The sequence below is a fragment of the Cupressus sempervirens genome, chromosome 9 (genome assembly GCF_028749045.1).
Source record: "Cupressus sempervirens isolate cs-2001-9-10 chromosome 9, ASM2874904v1, whole genome shotgun sequence".
Classification (NCBI taxonomy): domain Eukaryota; kingdom Viridiplantae; phylum Streptophyta; class Pinopsida; order Cupressales; family Cupressaceae; genus Cupressus; species Cupressus sempervirens.
Window position 1 is genome coordinate 381,694,517 of NC_143126.1, and position 20,325 is coordinate 381,714,841.

Below are 20,325 nucleotides of genomic sequence, written 5' to 3' on the forward strand. Positions count from 1 at the left end.
CAATTTCTTCAAACATAGTATCTAGATGTTCTCGGAATCCGGACGTATGTCTAGATGACCCACTACGTAATAATCTTCCTTGAAGACTGAAGAAAAGAGTTAACTTTTAACCATGGAATTCTAACAAACAGTTGGCATGCATAATACTACTGTTAGTTTTAAATGGCTCCATGTAACTGAGTTTAACAATCGTAAATCCTCATTGTTCAGCAACTTTGATTTAATGGTTACAAGGGTCGTAATATTGATATGTTAGATACATTAAATCACAGGATAAGTTGCATTTGAGGTAATGAAACAACAACTTATAATGACTGAAAGACAGTCGGCTCACTACACGTATGGAGTATCATAGGACCATCCGAACATTCAGAAATAAAACATTCAGTCTCGTTTTACACTGAGATGCAGTTCCCTTTTTATTGGCTAGAGGTATTTCCATAATCCTGAAAATGTGTTCTGATGTTGCTGTAAATACTTTGAATCCAGTTTGCATAACAATATGACTACAAAACTCGTATGTAATAAGATAATCTCAGAGAATAATACTACTGCATTTTATTAAATACCAGATCACAGCAAACTCACAGAATGTTTTAAATATCATGCCTAATGTTGAAACATTTACTGAGAGATTTCTTCAACCATTAACTACACTTAAATCTCAAACATATGCAAGAATAATGATGGAACCTTTGTGTTGCAGAGGCTCACGGCTGTATTGCTCAACTATGATTTACTCCTCCTGATGCGATGATACTCCAGCTATATGCAGTCATTGATTAGAATGGAGAATGCCCATGTACTGAAACCGTGACCCACTGATTGATGTTTGATCGGTTTCACTGTTCCTTGCGTGTAGACCCACCATAGTTTCCTTGCCGTCACTGTTGGAATGCAAATATTTATAATGGTACTGCACTACGGTATAAGTCTGAGACACTGTCCACTATTCTTGCTACCCTTATTCTGCTACTTGCTACTTTGTTTGACACCAGCAAATGCTAACATCGTATTCTGATACCAAAAGGGACAGAACTTACATTAAAGTGAGTCTCTCTACTGCCAATAGAATGACTCCACTGATTGCTGCCAAACTTTATATTCGAACTGATATTTTGGGCACTCAATCACCACGTACCTATGCGTTGTCTAAAGCTCCTGTAGCAAACTTCCAGACCTTTATTTTGAAGCCTTAGTCCTGTAATTATAACGTGAGCCACTAGGTTTTCGTCTAGTCTCACCACTTTCCTCAGGGATTTCATCCTTCGAAAAATATCTAGTCACATTAAAGCAACCATTAAGATTTGAAGAAATATCATATATATTCGTTGTTTCAATCCCAATGCAAATGCTTTCCTTTATAACTTCGAAATGAGGAGAGGTACAAACAACTTAGCAATGTGGGATAAAAGACTATTTTGTCTTTTAGTCACTTAAGTTATTTTGTCATGAAGTGACTTTATAACTTTATAATAACACTAAAATATTAAAATAAATCACTTGAACTTTAATATCTCTTGAAATACTTGTCTAATTGCCATGCCGTCAGAAAAAGGAATCTCTCCTCATAATTCCCCATGTGACCAAATATGTTTTCTAAAAATAGAAAGGGTCCATCTCTATTACTCCTGGCTTACTATACATAGTAAGTATGGCAAATGGAATCCAAAAAATATCGAACGAAGGCCAAATCCATAAATACCTGAATGTTGGAGACGAATCAATCCTCAAAAGACCCTCTAACCAACCTTATTAGCCTACGAGGATCCAATATTAGGCTAATCCCTGAAATTCTGATGTTGGCAACAAATGGGGACATTACAGTCCTCCCTTCCCCAGATTGCTTGCCCTCAAGCAATCCAACAATCACAGTGAACTCCAGCCTCCACCTGGATCCCAAATGAAGTAGTATGTGACACCGCTGTTAACATTGAACCAACTGAATACCACTAGCATCATCAGGTCCAACAACATAACCTGCAGTATAGCACTCAAAACTTGTGCTAATGATGTAAGAGTCAGAATATCACTAGAAGAATACCCCACAAGAAATATCTTTATCCTGGTTCTCAACCATAAAATATAAATTGGACTAGAATCCTAAACAACAATCCCTTGAAGAGACATAGCTACAAGAGAACCACATGCACTCATGCCCACTGTATTAATCATAGGTGTAGCCACGTCAAAATCTGTGACCTCAGGAACGTTAATAACTGCCGCAACACAAAATTGAATCTTTACAGAGGGTGAAAACTGAGCCCAACTCCACTCAAGTGAGTGATCAACCTCAAACTCAAACAATGGATTATTATAAGACAATGTTGAATCCATGACAAACGTAGGATTATCCATGAGGTGAACATCAACACTTTGTTGATCGATAGTATAACATGACTCTATCACTGCATTGTCATCAAAAACATGATCCTGGTAACTCATGCCAACAACTGCATCATCTGACTTAACCTGACATAAACTCTCATCACATTCCACCTCAATTGTGCCCAACTCATGCAGTGTCTCATAAGAAATGTCCCGCAAATCTAAAGCCGCAACAGTATCATCATGATTCGCCTTTCAAAAAAACAATATCATGTTCTGCTCAAATCTCGGCTTTGAGATCAGTTGGGTCATCCATTTGTGATTTTGATTCATCTCATTCACTAGCACATCCAACTATTTCACAATACCTGTATCTCAAAATCTCCCTCCATTGGCAGAGAAGTACGCCCTCTGCGAGTGTAATTAATACCAAACCTTCTGTTACCATCCATAATGTTGGACACCAAGACCTCTACATGTGGGTCAAAAGAAAAGTGATGAGCACTCCTCACAGTGTAATGTCGATAAAAGCTCCCAATTTCTGTCAAGGGCTCATCATCATCAAACTGGAAATCAGAAGATGGCTCCAATCTCTAACTCTGAACTATTGGTCGAGTAAGATCCTGGGCAACCCTCTCAGCAAGTCCAACCACAAAATCCCTATTGGGAAGTATTGTAGCCAAGGTCTCTACAATCTTCCTCACCAATCGTCGAATAGCACGAGAGCCTCAAATAAGGGCACCCTCAGATGTACTATATGAAACCTCCCGCAAATCCAAGCTCTCAAACATATATTCCATGAATGACTCAGTACAGTAGAAATTATATGTGGAAGCATCAATCTGCTCCCCCGCAATCCACCGCTGATCTCTCTGAAAATGTGACAATGCGAACTATTCCATGCTACCAACTGTATGAAAAGAAGAAATAGATTCACTTCCAGTAGAAGGAAGCAAATCACCCTGAGATCTCGTCTCCACTGATGCTCTCGCTTCCTCTGTACATACTACACTCATATCTTGGACGAAGGTGTTCGCCACATCATCACGTCCCTCATCCTCAACTGTAGAAGCAAACGCACCACCAACCACAATATGTAACTGAACAGGGTCTGGGGCTGGTGTTGACTGTACCCATTCTAACTCCACAGTAACCTCACCTAACTGTGACTGTGACTCTTGAAAAGCCAACTGAGAATATTGAAGAGAGTTCACTGTCACCTCAAGCTTCCGGATGAGCTCAACCACCTCCTCCTCTTTCCCTAACAACGCCTCATAGCAAGTGCTACCCCACTCTAGAAGGTAATCTTTGTTGTCAACCAACTGAGAGTAACTATACTCTATGATCCTAACAGCCTCTCGAAGCACATGAACCTCTGCTAGGGAAAAACTACTATCAACGTGCTCATCTGACACTGGGGCACCCAAACCAAATGTAACTAGCATATGCCAAATAGCATCATAATGATCAAAAGATGAATAAGTGTCACTACCACTTACCTTCAACTGAGAAGTCACATGATGCCTTTGTAACCCCTGAGTCCTATGCAAGCTCTGTGTCTCACTAATTGTACTGTGATAGGAAAATGAATCCAAACTATCCACCACTAGATCACTCATACATGTGCTATCATCCTTGCATAGCTCTACATTCGAGATACAACTACTATGTACCTCAAACAACTCCTCTGAAGAAATAGAAGCCCTCGCAATCTCAATCTCCACACGTCTCAGCTTCCATCTCAATAGTAAGATCCTATAAACATTGATTTCAAGACTCATCCAAAATCTCATAAGAGTCGTGACCCAATATCTGACAAGGCGTATCATACTCGGTGCAAATCATAACATCATCCAACAAATCACCAAAGATGTCCTTACTGTCTGCATCCCATCACCTAACAGAGTCTCAACTGCAATCACCTGACTCTGCACATATGACTCTATGTCAGGTAGTGAATCAATAACGCTAGAGCATGAACCAACATCTACTGACTCCGTTGTAACACTCAAATCTCCGATGTCACAGCTGGGTGACTCCACACATGCATCGGTCCCACCTAAGGAAGCAATTGCCTCGTACACTAGAGCAACACTGTAGATAGGACTAGCAGGTCTTGTACTAAATACAGTTACATTTGCATCATAGACACCTGTCGGGAGAAACTCAAGTTTCCTTCCCTGCAACCTCGATTTCGCTCTTATAAAAGCAGAAATCGTATACCTCGCTACCCTCTCAACTGTATCTAGATCTCACAAGCTCTCCATTTTTTATTTAAGTATTAAACAAAGGACAAATTCTACTTAATCGGATCAAGGAATAAATCCCATTCATCGTACACTGCCATAACGTTATCTGGTAGTAAGTTTGGTGCTACGGGTGGTGCTACCTCTTCCTTTGCATTAAAAATGGGCATCAAAGGCTTGTCAGTGTACCGTGTGGGGGCCCTAACAGCTCAAGGTGATCCTGCCACACTACCACCTTCACTGTGATGACTCAGGGCTACCCTGTGAGGCGGAGCTAATTGCTGCATAGCACCTGTAAGCTGCTGAAGTGTAGTGGTTATTGTCCTACCCATCTCTAATAGCCCTCAAAGTTTGCCTCATTTCTTGTCCTTGTTCATTCTCAATACAAGCCATTTGAGTGTTGTTTACCCATTCTGCCTGTTCAAAATGATCAACCTGTTTAGTTTGTTCAGTTTGTTCACCTATTCCAAAAATCAATTCCTCATCCACTGAGTAACTATCCTCAATGTCAATATGTTCCAAAGAATCTGCCTGTTCCGGTTGTAGATGGCTGAATTTATAATATCTTTTCCTCATTCCCAACTGACATTTTTGGATTAAAAAACAGTCTACAAATTTCTATTTTCCCACAAGATGGCAGGTCTTGTGGCTCTGATACCACTGTAATAATCTTCCTTGAAAACTAATGAAAAGAGTTAAACTTTTAACAAATTGTTGGCATGCATAATATTGTTGTTAGTTTTAAATGGCTCCATGTAATTGAGTTTAACAACCGTAAATCCTCATTGTTCAGCAACTTTGATTTAATGGTTACAAGGGTCGTAATATTGATACATTAGATACATTAAATCACAGGATAAGTTGCATTTGAGGTAATGAAACAACAACTTATAATGACTGAAAGACAGTCGGCTCACTACACGTATGGAGTATCATAGGACCATCCAAACATTCAGTCTAGTTTTACACTAAGATGCAGTTCCCTTTTTATTGGCTAGAGGTATTTCTGTCAAATACTTGGTACGTAATCCTGATAATATGTTCTGATGTTGCTGTAAATAATTTGAATCCAGTTTGCATAACAATATGACTACAAAACTCGTATGTAATAAGATAATCTTAAAAATTGATACTACTGCATTTTATAAAATTCTAGATCATAGCAAACTCATACAATGTTTTAAATATCATGCCTAATGTTGAAACATTTACTGAGAGATTTCTTCAACCACTAATTACACTTAAATCTCAAATGTATGCAAGAATAATGATGGAACCTGTGTTGCAGAGGCTCACAGCTGTATTGCTCAACTATAATTTACTCCTAACATGATGATACTCTAGCTATATGCAGTCATTGATTAGAATGGAGAATGCTCATGTACTGAAACCGTGACCCACTGATTGATGTTTGATCGGTTCCACTGTTCCTTGCATGCAGACCCACCATAGTTTCCTTGCTGTCACTGTTGGAATGCAGATATTTATAATAGTACTGCACTATGGTATAAGTCTAAGACACTGTCCACTGTTCTTGCTACCCTTATTCTGCTACTTTGATTGACACCAGCAAATGCTAACATCGTATTCTGATACCAAAAGGGACAGAACTTACATTAAAGTGAGTCTCTCTGCTACCAATAGAATGACTCCACTGATTACTGCCAAACTTTATATTCCAACTGATATTCTGGGCGCTCAATCACCACGTACCTATGCGTTGTCTAAAGCTCCTGTAGCAAGCTTCCAGACCTTTATTTTGAAGCCTTAGTCCTGTAATTATAATGTGAGCCACTAGGTTTTCGTCTAATCTCAACACTTTCCTTAGGGATTTCGTCCTTCGGAAAATATCTAGTCACATAAGCAACCATTAAAATTTGAAAAAATATCATATATATTCGTTGTTTCAATCCCAATGCAAATGCTTTCCTTTATAACTTCGAAATGAGGAGAGGTACGAACAACTTAGCAATGTGGGATAAAAGACTATTTCGTCTTTTAGTCACTTAAGTTATTTTGTCATAAAGTCACTTTATAACTTTATAATAACACTTAAATATTAAAATAAATCACTTGAACTTTAATATCTCTTGAAATACTTGTCTGATTGCCATGCCGTCAGAAAAAGGAATCTCTCCTCATAATTCCCCATGTGACCAAATATGCTTTCTAAAAATAGAAAGGGTCCATCTCTATTACTCCTGGCTTACTATACATAGTAAGTATGGCAAATGGAGTCCAAAAAATATCGAACGAAGGCCAAATCCATAAATCCCTGAATGTTGGAGACGAATCAATCCTCAGAAGACCCTCTAACCAACCTTATTAGCCTACGAGGATCCAATATTAGGCTAATCCCTGAAATTTTGATGCTGGCAACAAATGGGGACATTACACACTATCAATCACCCAAGTATTGACTTTATTTGATACATGATTTGATAGTGTTGAATAGAATAGGAACTTCTTAGAATCCTCTTCTGTATTTGTTTTTCTAACTTTAGCATAAAATGCTTGTTTCTTATGTTTGTCAAGGCAATTGGCAGCATAATGCCCATATTTGTCGGCCGTCGCATCTAAAACATTGGACTTGTGAAGCATCTCTCCTTTGCTTCCCTTTCCATGAAAATTGTTCTTCCTTTTGAAGTTCTTCTTCTTCCCTTTCTTATGATGGTTGGTATTCAGAACATCAAAGTCTTCATTTATGGATTTTTGTTTGATTCTTTTTGGTAATTGTCTATCTCCTTCTTGTAGACAAATGGATCTTAGGCAATCTAACTTTGGGAGTTTTGATCTTGCATTTATGCCTTGTTTAAAATGATTCCATGAGTTGGGTAGGCCACCTAAAGCTATTAGGAATAATCCTTTGCTTTCTATTTCATACCCTATGTTTGATAGTTGATCCCTTACTTCTATTATTCTCATGACGAAGGCATCCACAGATTCTCCTTTGTTCATACTTATGTAGTTCAACTGTGTTTCGAATGCAAGGGTTCTGCCGGTATTATTTATCTCAAAGGTGTTCTCTAGAGATTTCAACATGAGGTATGCAGTTGTCTGTTTTGCCAGTATAGGTACTATGTGGTCTCTCACAGAATCCACTACCAATTCCATAGCTTTCTTGTTATTTTCAATCCATTGGGATTTTTCTGGCTCATTCTCAGGTTCTGCCCTTTTATCTTTTACATATGAATCTACTTTGTTCTCTTCTAATATCATCATGATTATCGGTTTCCATGCTATGAAGCTGTTAGCACCCTCAAGGCAATCCTCAAATCTGGTTGGGTTTGTCATTCTGAAAGATGGAAGTGTGACTATACTTTATCAATGGAAGTGTGACTATACTTTATACAGTTGCAAGTCTACAAGGCTAAGTTCAAAAGTGTGAAATGAGAGAAGAAGAAAGGATTGTAGATTATCTTCTCAAAGTCGATGAAAAAGCAAGTGTATTCAAGGAATCAGCAAAAAGGTATGAGATTTTATTGTACTACAAAAGGTATTAAGATATCTACTTCCTACATAAATGCAAAAATTTCTGTTATAAAAAAGGCACGAGATTTTAGCACAACTACAATTGATGAATTACATACTATTCTAATGGCTTATGAAATTAGGATGTGAAGCAAAGAAGACACCCACACACACAGCATTTAAAGCTACTAAAATGGCAAAAGAAGAGGATTCAGATTCAGATAGTGATATGGATGAAGAATGGGCAAATTTGGTATAAAAAAAAAATTAAAAAAGTCTTCGCAAGCACAAAGGGAACTTACCGTTTATGTGCTTCAACTGTGGAAGGACTGGGAACTTCAATGCCAAGTGTCCTTATGCTAAGGATGATCAAGAAAATATTGAAGGTTTCAAAAAGAACAAAAGCCAATCTTCTCAAAAAAGAAGAGTTTGTGTGTTATAGGAGACAATTCAAACACAGAAGACAGTGAAGAATCAGATGCTGAAACTTTGTTCGTGGCTATTGGATCTCTCAATACAAATCATAGTGACGAAAAAATACAAGATGATAAAGATAGCAAGAGAAGTCTTCAAGTGAAGTTGGTATGCGCACTAGAGGAAATCAAGAGGCTAAAGAAGAGAATTCATCAGTTGTGAGGGAAGTGATATGCTGAATCGAGAACTTGAAGAATGAAATCAGATGATTATCAATCTGAAAATCAAAACTGAGGAAGGTAAAAGGCAGATTGAGGTAACGCGTTCTGATTCCTGAACTTGTGTTGTGTTGAAGTAAATTTGTTTAAGATTAGAAAGTGAAGTAGTTAAGTTAATGAAGCAACTTGAACAACTTAAATTGGTTAAGTTTGAAAAAAGTTTGGATTTGTCAACTGAAATGTTTGGTAAAAAATGATGAAGTAACAGTAAGACTAGTCTAGGCTTTGAAAAGGGTGAAAGTTCCAATTTCAACAAATTAGTTAAGTTTGTAAATTGGTTAAACCATCAAAACAACAACAAAAAACTCAGAATGGCAATTTCCTACAAAAAAAGATTCATACACAGGTTTTGATCCTTGTATGGCTATTGTAATTGTTGAAATTATTTTTGTCATAAGGCTGCAAATTATAGGGTATTTCCAAGGAGAGATTATAATTTTGTTAGTCAGAATCCCTTCAATGCTCTACAAGATTTCAACATGATTCGTTTCAAATGTCATAATATTGGTCATGTCGCCAAAGATTAATACTTGGACGTTGCAAAATATAACAGGTTTTTGAGCAAAGAGACAAAAAAGGTATGGAGGAAAAAGGAGAATTTGATGATTGTTCAGACAGCACTGCATGCAAAAAGACCAAACCTTTGGGGTCGTTCAAATCACATGATAGGAGATAAGAGCAAATTCACCACTTTCACTGATTAGAATAGGGGTGTTGTAAAATTTGCAGACAGTTCATTTGTGCAGATTTGAGGTAAAGTACTTTAAGCATTAATGGGTCTCTATCATCTAACAGCTGATAATGTCTGGTATGTAGAAAAATTAAAATATAACTTGTTTAAGTGTTAAACAGATGTGTGACAATGGATAGTATGTGGTATTTAACACTAAGGTGGTAAAGTTAGACAAATTCATTCAGAAAAATTAGTAGCCAAAGGGAAGCAAACAGAAGGCGTTGTGTATGACATATGGGAAATTAAAGGTAAAAGATGTTTAATAAGTCAATATGATGAAAGTTGGCTATAGCAAAGAAGGCTAAAATTTTGTCAAAATCAGTACTTAAAATTCTGTTAGACATATGCCTAAAATTGTTAAGTCTTAGAATATTGTTTGTAAATAGTGCCAGCAAGGAAATCAGACACAAGTCAGTTTTAAACCAAAAGAATATAATAGTTTTCAACACTTAGAATTCGTTCACACAGATCTTCGTGGACAAATGAAAGGTACTTCATGTTATTTGTGGATGATTTTTCTAAGATGACTTGTGTAACTTTTTTAAAGAAAAATCAGAGGCATTTGAAGCATTTAAGATTTTCAAAGCTATGGTTGAAAAGGAAAGATTAGATTAAATGTCTTAGGTCTGATAAAGGTTCTAAATGTCTCTAACGTAATTGTTGAATATTGTGAGAGGTACAGCATAAAAAGACATTTTTCTGCCGCAAGAACACCACAACAGAATGGCATAGTTGAAAAAGAAGAATATTCAAAGTTAAATGCCAATATGATTAAAATAGAAAAATAGTAATAAGTAGGCCAAAACTATAGGCAGGTTTATTATTAATTCATCATTTAGTTGTCGGGTTCATTTTAGGTTTACCCAAGCTTGTCTAGGACAAACCCAGAATATGATTTCAGCCCCCATGCAATTTCATGGCCATATCAACCTAATCCTAAACTAAGTTCAAATCAGATCCAGATCCAAGGCATCTACTAGACAAACTAGCAAAGTATAATTTTTTAGGTGTAAGTATGAAGATTTTTCAGACATACAAGCAATTCCAATAGGCAAGTTTAGGCACATTCAACTAGAGGGAGAACATTTTTTAGAAGCTTGTAAAGTGTGTAGAGAGCAGGCCGAACAAAAATATATACTCATCCACAAACATGTTAGTAGAATTCTACTTATCTTGTAGCTTCACCTTTATTGCCATAATGATTCTTGTCTTCAAACCAAATTTACTACATATCAGGCTTTATATGTTGCCACTGATCTAACCTTCCGACCAACTTTGAGAGCTTAAAATAACTAAGCCTTTCAAATGTGCCTTAAGACATTTATAAGGGAATATTTCACTATTACAATTTATAACAGCTGGATGGCGATTAATTTGTGATGTATCTAAATGAAACTTTGAGCTTGTAATTAAAGATGAGCAAATGTTATCTGATATGATGAATACAACAGAACAGTTGCATGGGTGTTTCATGATTAATTTGGTTACAATGAAATTTTTCAAATAAACAAATCCCAAACTATCACAACAAAAAGGAAAAAGGGAAAAAAGCCCTGTCATAAATAAGACCTTTAAATTTATTCATTTAGTTATGTTTATTATAAACTGTATCGCAACAATGTTATAGCAAGATAATGCAGAATTTTAATAGGTTCTCTTTTTTTAAAATTTCTACAATCTACATGCAAGTGCAAAGAAATGTTTAAGGAAAAGTCCAGCACTGCACCTTCAAAATATGTTTGGCCTCAAGCACTTTACTTTCAGCAGAAGCACTAATGTCCCACAAGCATATTTGTGCATCATATGAACCACTTAGTACATAACCTTCCTTAAAAGGGCTCCATGATAGGCCATATCCTTCAGCATCATGACCTTTCAATATTATCTCTGGATTGCAAACCCCTTGTTGAGGAGGCTTTGATGGATGTTTGCTGTGATCAAATACATAAATATCAGAGTTCACTGCCTTGGTTGCGACAATGGAGGGATTTTGTGGCATGTATCGAGCTATATTAACTTCACCTTCATGATTAATCTGCTGAATTATTTTTACCTGCAAAATAAAAAAGAACATACAGACAGTGCCATCAAGATTAAAACTTACAAGAATTGATATTGAAGAAGAATTGAAAGCAGATCATCCATCAGAATAAATCACTAAAACATAATTTACACGTCAACTAGGTGCAAGGTATCCCATAGGGATAACATTCTTTAATGAGAAGCTATTTTAACCAAAATTTATACAACTGTAAAATAGCGTTGATGCAAAGAATATTGATAAATAAAAAGATTATGACAGTTACAAATTTACAATTAAGCCATGCAGCACCAATGCAAGTCGGAATAGTGCAAACAAGCATTATGTGATGTCCCCAACTCAAGCCACAAAGTTTAACAAATTATTAAGTGTCCTTTCCTTGGATTACCCAAGAGAAGGACAAAGAGCATTATTGGGTAGGTGTGGACTTGGAGTCTTTGGCTTGTAACCCATGCAGCACCAATGCAAGTCGGAATAGTGCAAACAAGCATTATGTGATGTCCCCAACTCAAGCCACAAAGTTTAACAAATTATTAGGTGTCCTTTCCTTGGATTACCCAAGAGAAGGACAAAGAGCATTATTGGGTAGGTGTGGACTTGGAGTCTTTGGCTTGTAATCCATTCTTAAGTTGTGGGCACATCTTTTGTACAAACTAAGTGAAATTAAGTGATTTTAAGTGGTGGGCATGTCTTTTTATCTCAGTTACCATATTCGCCCCTCAGCATGCAAATTTGACAGTTGATTCGTAGCTAATTCGAAGTTGGTTCCGGTTATTGTCAAATTCGTCATTTGTCTGATGAATTCCCTGTAGATTCTCTTTTTCAGACCCCGGACGGTGGGCGAATGTTGAGCGAATTTTGTAGTTGACAGAAGAACCCAGGAGGAATTTGGAGCAAATTTGGCGTGCAACCAAAAAAGTTTGACTTTTTAATGTTTTTATTGTTTTGAAAAGGCATTTTTTTTGGTTTAAATATAATCTGATTTATTATCCAACCGACCCAACCCTAAAACACGCCTGACTTCATATAGTGGTGTATGAACTTATTTTCTGCAGCATAATTATACATATATATTAAAAAATTAAAAAATATAATTTAAAAAATGTACGGACGAACCCGAACCCAGCCCCAAAAAAATTTGATTGAATTTCGAACCCGAATGTCGAACCCACAACAAACCAGAATCCGAACCGGCAACTTACCTTTTTATGCAGGTTAAGTGACTCCTAGCCCAAAGACTTGAGTTGTCCCCCCTTTGCATGCACTTTAAGTAAGCATATCACGAAAAAGCCTAGGGGGCATTTCAAGGAGCTGGATGGCTCATTTTTAGAGGTTTTATGCAGAGCATTGTATTGAGTTGGCTGTGGATCAAGTGCTGAGGGCAAATCATCCTTTTGGGAGTTATTCTATAACATTCTAGGGTTCTTTTAGAACTCATTGTATTATCAGTCTGTTCTTCATTTCTGATACAATATTTGGCTTAAGTTCTATACTCTAAAAAGTCCTTGAGTATCCCTGGTTTTGCAGAGACATATTCTCCAGTTAAAAGGATGTGCTTCAGTGCAAGGGTCTCGGCATCATTTTCAGAGCTACAACTCATTTTCAGGTTTGGAGGCCATTTTCTGAAGGTGAAATTCAAGAATCAGGTTCAGATTTGGGTTATCTACATTGAAAATAGCAACAAGAAGGAGATGTGGAAGAGCTAAAACAGACCTAGCACTGATTTTCTCAATGTTTACAGTGTTAGTAAGGACACCTAGAGTTTGAAAACATTTCTGAAGGTATTTCTGCCTAAATCTGCATATTTTTATCCTCTTCGTCTCAGAAAAATAAAAGAAAATCGATGTAAACAATTCTGAATATTCTAGGAAGATTTAGTGTGTTTTTTGTAACTTTTCATAATTAGGAAAATTCAGAAATTTCTTTAAATTAGGCCATTAAATATGAAAAATATTCTTGAGTCTAGATCCAAGTTTGTTAAAAGGTAATTTTTTTTACAAATAAGATATCAAAATTTTCTGTTGTGTATTTTGGTACATTGTTGTTTTTCCTTTATCCCTGTTGAGAAATATTACACATTATTACATGTTCTACTTATGAAAGAATCCAATTGTAATCCACAAGTTATGTCTTATTGTCCATGGGAAAAAAGATGCATAGCAAGTGCCATTTGCATCTGTGGTGTTGACAAAGGAGAAGAGAGGTTCATTCTGCATGGGCATAAACAACTAGGAATCAAATAAGATGAACTCCATGCTAATAGGATGATCGTACAGAACTTACAATTGTAAAGTATAACTTCATCATCACCATATCGTGATGAGTCTGTCATGACAGGCAAGGTACAGCTTCCCTTGGTGGGAAATCTTTATGCATACTTTACATATCTTTTAAATGCCCAATCTTCCATGGGAAAAAAAATTGCCCTTGGTAAAACACCCTTTACTTGGACTAAGATGATGGAACTTCAGCAAAATATGCCAACTCGATAAAAATCAAAACAGTGGCAGCCGACTGAGAAGTAAACCTCAAACACCAGTTAAAACTCCTATCATGACCAAACCACTGACAGGCCGCAGCCAGACAAGCAATCATGTACAGAAATTAATCAACCAATAGGATGACCAAGTACTACGATCACACTTAACCATTCTGATTGATTATTTTGTAAGCGCTTGATATTGTTAACTAATCTACTTTAGACATGAGACTCGCTTTGGCCTATATTTCTCCCAACCTGAATAAACCACAAGTGTCCAACTAGAAGCATGCCGTAACAAATCTCACCTTTCTAAAACATACAAAACCATCGATATCAAATTTTATTTGAGAGATGGATAATCATATTTATAAGAGACTTCTTGAATCAACCGCCCAGGACAAGCTACAAGCTATGTAGTTAATTCCAGAAGATCTTCCAACAGTAGCGAGTTGTGGAATATCATGCAAGAACGATATGATTCTACATGCTCCATAAACTAATCTTTATGGCTACATAATGCTATATTTCATCAATCCGCCTTCAGAGGGGCAGGAAGGAGTGAGAAGGCGAAACTGATAAATACTAATGCCAGTATTTGAATTGGAAAATGGAATGGTTATGAATCCAACAGGAATAAAGAGGAAACAAGCAACTACGCCAAAGGTAAAAACATTAAACAACCTAAATAAATGAAACCAATATGCGAGGAACGAGGGAACGGAAGACCAGAGAGTGGCAATAAGCCCAACAAGAATATGCAACTAAGCAAAGACAGAAACACCAAACAATCTAAATGTACGGCACATATATATATATATATATAGAGAGAGAGAGAGAGTGGGGGGGGGGATGGTGGGGGAGGTGGGATGTGTCTTAATTTTTTTTAGGGCAACTTTGAATAGATAAGGGCTCTTAGTTTAATGCATATTGTAGGCACTAAGAGATAGTGCTGAGATAGCTTAAAGAAACTATTTTGATCGAGGCTAAACGGGTGCCCGTCCTCCGGATCCCCCTGGCCGTTGCTGGATATAGCGAACTTCTCAAGCAAGGCTTAGGGGGATCGATTACAGGCAAGATAGAGATCGCACATTACCATTTCAGCTACACCCCGTACTAGCGACGTAGTTCTACCCACAGGAACCCCCTGCTCTTGATCCTGGCCAGAGCTCTAACAGACGTTGTGATCTCCCCCCGTATCCATCTGGCGCTTGATGGGTCGGGGGGGTTTGTCTCCTCGTTATCGGGCTTTGAACTAACTTCAAGGATGGGTTCTTCCTAGTTGACTTGCGTACTGGGGCGCTCTCACTGATCACATGTTTGGTTCATGACGTCAATTGTCAAATTTGGATGCAGACACATATTCCCGAATTCGCTCTATATAAATTTGGGACGTGCATAGACACTAGCACTGTCCCGGGCAAAAGTCGATAAATTGTGGGTGCAGGGTAAGTTTGTCAAAACTTCTCAATGTACATCACTTGAACATAAAGATTCGACACAGGCATACATAACAATTTGATATTCAAAAGGTTGTGAAGTTATGGATTGACGGTGAAATTGGTGTTGCATTAGAGGCACAGGTTCGACAAAAGCAAATTGATAATAGACGAGGAAGAAAACGCACCTTCTGGGAGGGGCTATCGAAACCTCCGACAGAATCAGAGTCTGGAGATGGAAGCCGAACCTCCGCTATCATCAAAAAATTAGGCTCCTGATCAGAGGTGTGAGTTCCGAGGATTAGTTTTTGCAGGGAGTAATCACTATTGGGGATCTCGTGGTGACCAGGAAGCCATTCTACTGTGAGTGACGGCCATTCGAGAGAATGGCTTATCACCAAGTCATACAAGAATGGAGTGTTTTTCTTCCAAATGATGTATTCGTCCTCTTCCTCTGGGTTCGCAACCGACATTGCAGCTTCTCTGTCTTCTCCAAAACCCTGCGCAACCTCTTCGCCTCCCCGCCAAAATGGCTATGGTTTGCCACAAAACAAAAGCTTTTCCTGTTGCGTTCGGAGGGAGAATTCAAACAAGCTGTAAGTTAAGGCCCCCTTTGGTTCGTGGATATGAACAAGAATTAGAATTGCGAATTCTGAAAAAAATCCTAATCCATTGTTTGGGTTGATGAAATGAGAATTGGAATACGAGAAAATTAGAATTCTGTATCCTTATTTATCCTCCAATTCGAAGATTTGGTCTTCCTTCCAAATAGTTGGTATTGGTCAAATACCTGTTTTAATTCCAATTTTGAAAAAAACAGGCATTGCAAGTTAATGAAAAGGAAACTTTCTTTCATGTCCGCAGACCTAATTTTTTTAGCGCTCAAACTTTTTGGCTACCAAAATATATTGTCGTTTGCTCATTTTGCTCGCCATTTTATCTCTAGTTTCTCGTGTTGCTCCAGAGATAGGTATGGTTGCATTTTGGGTTTGTTAAGGTTTATGTTCTTTACAAATTTTGGTGTCTCATTGCAAATTTTTCATGCCAGCAACGATAGAGTTTCTTGGCTTCTTTTGTTTCGTGACTGCAACCAACGGTGGAAAGGTATGTTTTAAATGTGATTTCAACTGTGTGTTTTACCAAGTGTTGTGGTTTCTACTCCACATTTTTTTGTGGCGTGGGTTTCTAATCTATGTTTTATCTGGAATATCAAAGTCCTTCCATGGCTTTTCTCATCTTTTCCCCCTCCCCCTAGTGAGCTTTTTTGGTACTATACCACGGCACATGCATCGCTGCTATCACCCATGGCGTTCTCCTTCTATCAATCCTCCCAACATCCTCCTCCACCCATTTGTATTGCTACGACTCCTCCTGCTACTTTTGGATCATTTGATGTGAGCTTCGTCTGTTCATGTCTATCTCAGCCAGGGCATTTGAGATATCTGACATGACAAGAACCCAGAGGAATTTCAGCGTACATTTTTACTCAAAATTGCTTAGATGTAACTGGCAATTCCTAATGAGAAGTTTCAGAATGTGGGAAAGAGTCGGTCATGCAAAGTTTTTGGGTATTGGGTATTGGGGAAAGTGTTGAAGTCCTGCCCAAACTTTATCGTTCTCGACTCATCTGCTAAAACTCGAGATTTTAACACAAGTTGGCGTCCATCCAGAGGCACCACTCTACTCATGCTGCCTCATTATTTTTTGCTCTTCTTCGGCTTCTTTTGCCTTTGATTTCTATTTTCATGAATTTCAAATTAAATTCTAAGGATTGTTAACAAGCAAATATAGCAAGTTTCCTTAAATTTCCTGCTTCTATAGTGTGTGTAACAGAAGGCATTTGTTTCTCAAAATTATAAATTATTTATGAGTTATGACAGATCATTTTGGAGAACAAGGCATTATTTTCTTAAAGTTATAAATTAGCCATATGAGGCTATGGGTTAGATCATTTTGTAGAACAGTAAGTATTATGGTAGCCAAGAGACCTAAATTACCACAGATTTTGTATTTATGGTTGTACAACAAACATTTTTAAATAACTAATAAAAATAGTCAGTAAGTCTTCCCAGTCAAACTAGGATTGTGAATTGTGACTTGAAAGAGCTTTTGCCCAATAGATATTTGGACTCTTTTGGACTATGAAGGAAAGGATATGCTTTAGTTTATAATATGAGTTTACATATTTTAGGAGAAAGAAAGAGACCCCTTGCACACCAAAAAAGGGAATAAGAGCCTTGACAACATAAATATTCTAATAATATTTTACTTAACCAAGAATAGCTATTCACAATAAGAAAATTAAATCTGCTGAACCAAACTGATCTCAAAGTAATGGGCTAATTCAGAACTGTGAGGGTTTTGAATTTTGTAAAGTTTGAAAATTGTAAAGATGTTTTGTATTTATACAAATCTTCTATTGTTTAATCACATCTTTTGTGGTGTTACGTGTCGTGTGTTGTTTAATTGTATGATTAAACAACATAAGATGTCTATCGATACAGTGTCATTACATGTCTTGTGTTGTTTGATTGTATGATTAAACAACATAAGATGTTGTATGATTAAACAGCATAAGATGTCTATCAATACAATATAGCTTTGGATTTTTTGAAAGCCTTATTAATTTGTAAGACTATTTAACTTTAAATTTGATATTCTCAACTTTATTATCAAGTTTTTTCTTTTCTATCTAATAATCATCGTTATAAGGCATTGCAATGTACAATTGACAACTTTTGGGCATATGGTGTATATATTGTATTCAACTCGAGCTTGAGAAATCTCAACTTGAAAGATTTTGCACTTTCTATCGTCATCCCTTTTGTATCACTGCCAATGAGCTTTGGACTTTTATTAAGGATTATTCCAGATCTATAAATGCAATGTGAAAGGAAATTGTAGATTTAAATCCTTGTTTATTGTATTATATCACATAGGTAGATGTTCTAAATTATTGTTAGAATGGACAGTTTCCTTATAGCAATTACACAAGTATTTTATAGTGGTCACAAGTAGGAGCATTCATGAAGATCCTAGCAATTCCTCCTTGCATGCAATCTTTAAAGTTTCAATGCATAACCCTTCATTGGAGTAATATGCTCTACATGTGTGTATTGCATCATGAAATTTCCTTAAATCTTATCATGGATGCATATACCTAGAAGGAAAATTAGAATTAAAATTTGATAAAATCAAGGGTGGAACTTGACTGATGAGAATTTATCTCACAACACAATGATTTGAATGCTTGAGATTTAACATAGTATGCTCAAAAGAACTTTACATCTGATAGAAAAGACACTCTATGTTATGAAGAGAGTGATATTTCTTAGTAAATATAGAGCTATGTGAAAATAGGTTGGCATATGTCCCTCAAGCTTTCCATGTAGCTTTTGATCAGAACAAAAGGGTCATTTTCTAGTAATTCTTTCATCTTGCACCTTTCCAATACACAAGATTTCAGGTTTTCAATGAAACTTGAGCGCAGCCAAAAAGTATTGGATCCACAGTTTGCAACAGCTAGCTGGAGCTAGCTAAGGGAAGAAAAGCATCTTATTTTCTTACTTTCTAGCTCTATAGGTGGATTTTCACCTCTTCCTTCATTATTCACAGCTTTCTTTAAGGCATATTTCAAGACCAAGAATCACTTCAGAGTTAGTTCATAGAACTTGAGAGGTTCAATTATTCAAATATGTTGCATATTTAGTATGTTGGGAGTAATGAAATGGCATTTTAGCATACTGTGTGTTGTAGTAAATCATTATTTATATATAATTTACTTCACTACTAATCCACATCTTTTAAATTTTAAATTTCTAACATTCCCGGCTATTTCTATATTGCTCCTATTGAGACCTTTCCCACAATAGTGAGGATATGAGAGAATTTGATGCTGTGAATTATGATTTGACTGAGAAGTACTTTGCCAGTTACTAGTCTCAAGTTAACCTGTGTTTCACAGAGCATGAATGAAATTTGGATGTGATGTCTATTTGAGAAAACAAAGTTATTTTGTAGGTTTCTGGGTCTAAAGGTTTAGTGATAATGTTTCTAGAGCCTTATGCAAACCAAATTTCAATTCAATGAATAGAGCCCCACTGGTATCAATGAACTTTCCAATGTACTAGATGTAAATGCATATATAGTTCTTGAGTGTTTCCTAAGTGTGAATATGGTATCTATAATATAAATATGTTTCTTTCTAAAAAACATTTTATTCACATTATACTTTCAACCTTGTAAATAAAGAGTGTGATTTTAGATAGTGGCAAATGGGGTTGCTATGATTGATTTATAGCCCCACAGAGTAGCTTGTTTAAATCTCATGTTAATCTCAGGTGCTCATGTTTTGTTCCTAATTCATAGCATCCTAACCTGGATTTGGAAGCGTAATTTGTTCTGATCTAGATGTGGATGCTCTGTGGATGCATAGTTCAACCGTGAGCTTCCACAAGCATCCACGGGCCTAGCATCAAAACTGACACTTTGCTTGATAAGAAAACAACTTAATAGTATTACTCAATGTAGAGTCTGATGACCTAATATGTTGGAATTTGTCAGCTATGATTACTCAATCTAGCAATTGCTTTTATTGAGAGTAGCCTGATGTTAACCAGCTGCTTAGTTTCTGAAGCTTGTCAATTTTCTTGCTTAACTTGGCAACTGTTTATATGTAGACAAGGCTGATGTAAACAACTACTAGAATGAGTACAATATGTCTTCTATTTAAGTTGTTCTAGATAATTAGAATATTTTGTTTACTTAAGTTCTTCTAGGTAAGATCACACTCTGGAAAACCATAAAAAAAGCAAAAAGTTTCCAGAAAATTGAAGTCCACCTTTTGCAATTGTATGCACGAATCGCACTCCACGAGGCAAGATTTTGCAACATCCT

At 36.7% G+C, this 20,325-nt stretch overlaps 1 protein-coding gene across 1 annotated transcript in view; it reads right to left on the reverse strand.

Annotated features, from left to right (window-relative positions):
* The window catches only part of LOC149538864 (histone-binding protein MSI1-like), a 135,266-nt gene extending 119,239 nt beyond the window's left edge, over positions 1-16,027 (reverse strand). Inside the window, exons 1-2 of the mRNA XM_089800216.1 lie at positions 15,618-16,027; positions 11,197-11,523 (exon numbers count right to left, since the gene is read on the reverse strand). Coding sequence (XP_089656342.1) covers positions 11,197-11,523; positions 15,618-15,902 — 612 coding nt within the window. The 5' untranslated portion in view covers positions 15,903-16,027. The remainder of the gene's footprint in view (positions 1-11,196; positions 11,524-15,617) is intronic.
* Positions 16,028-20,325: the final 4,298 nt, after the last annotated feature.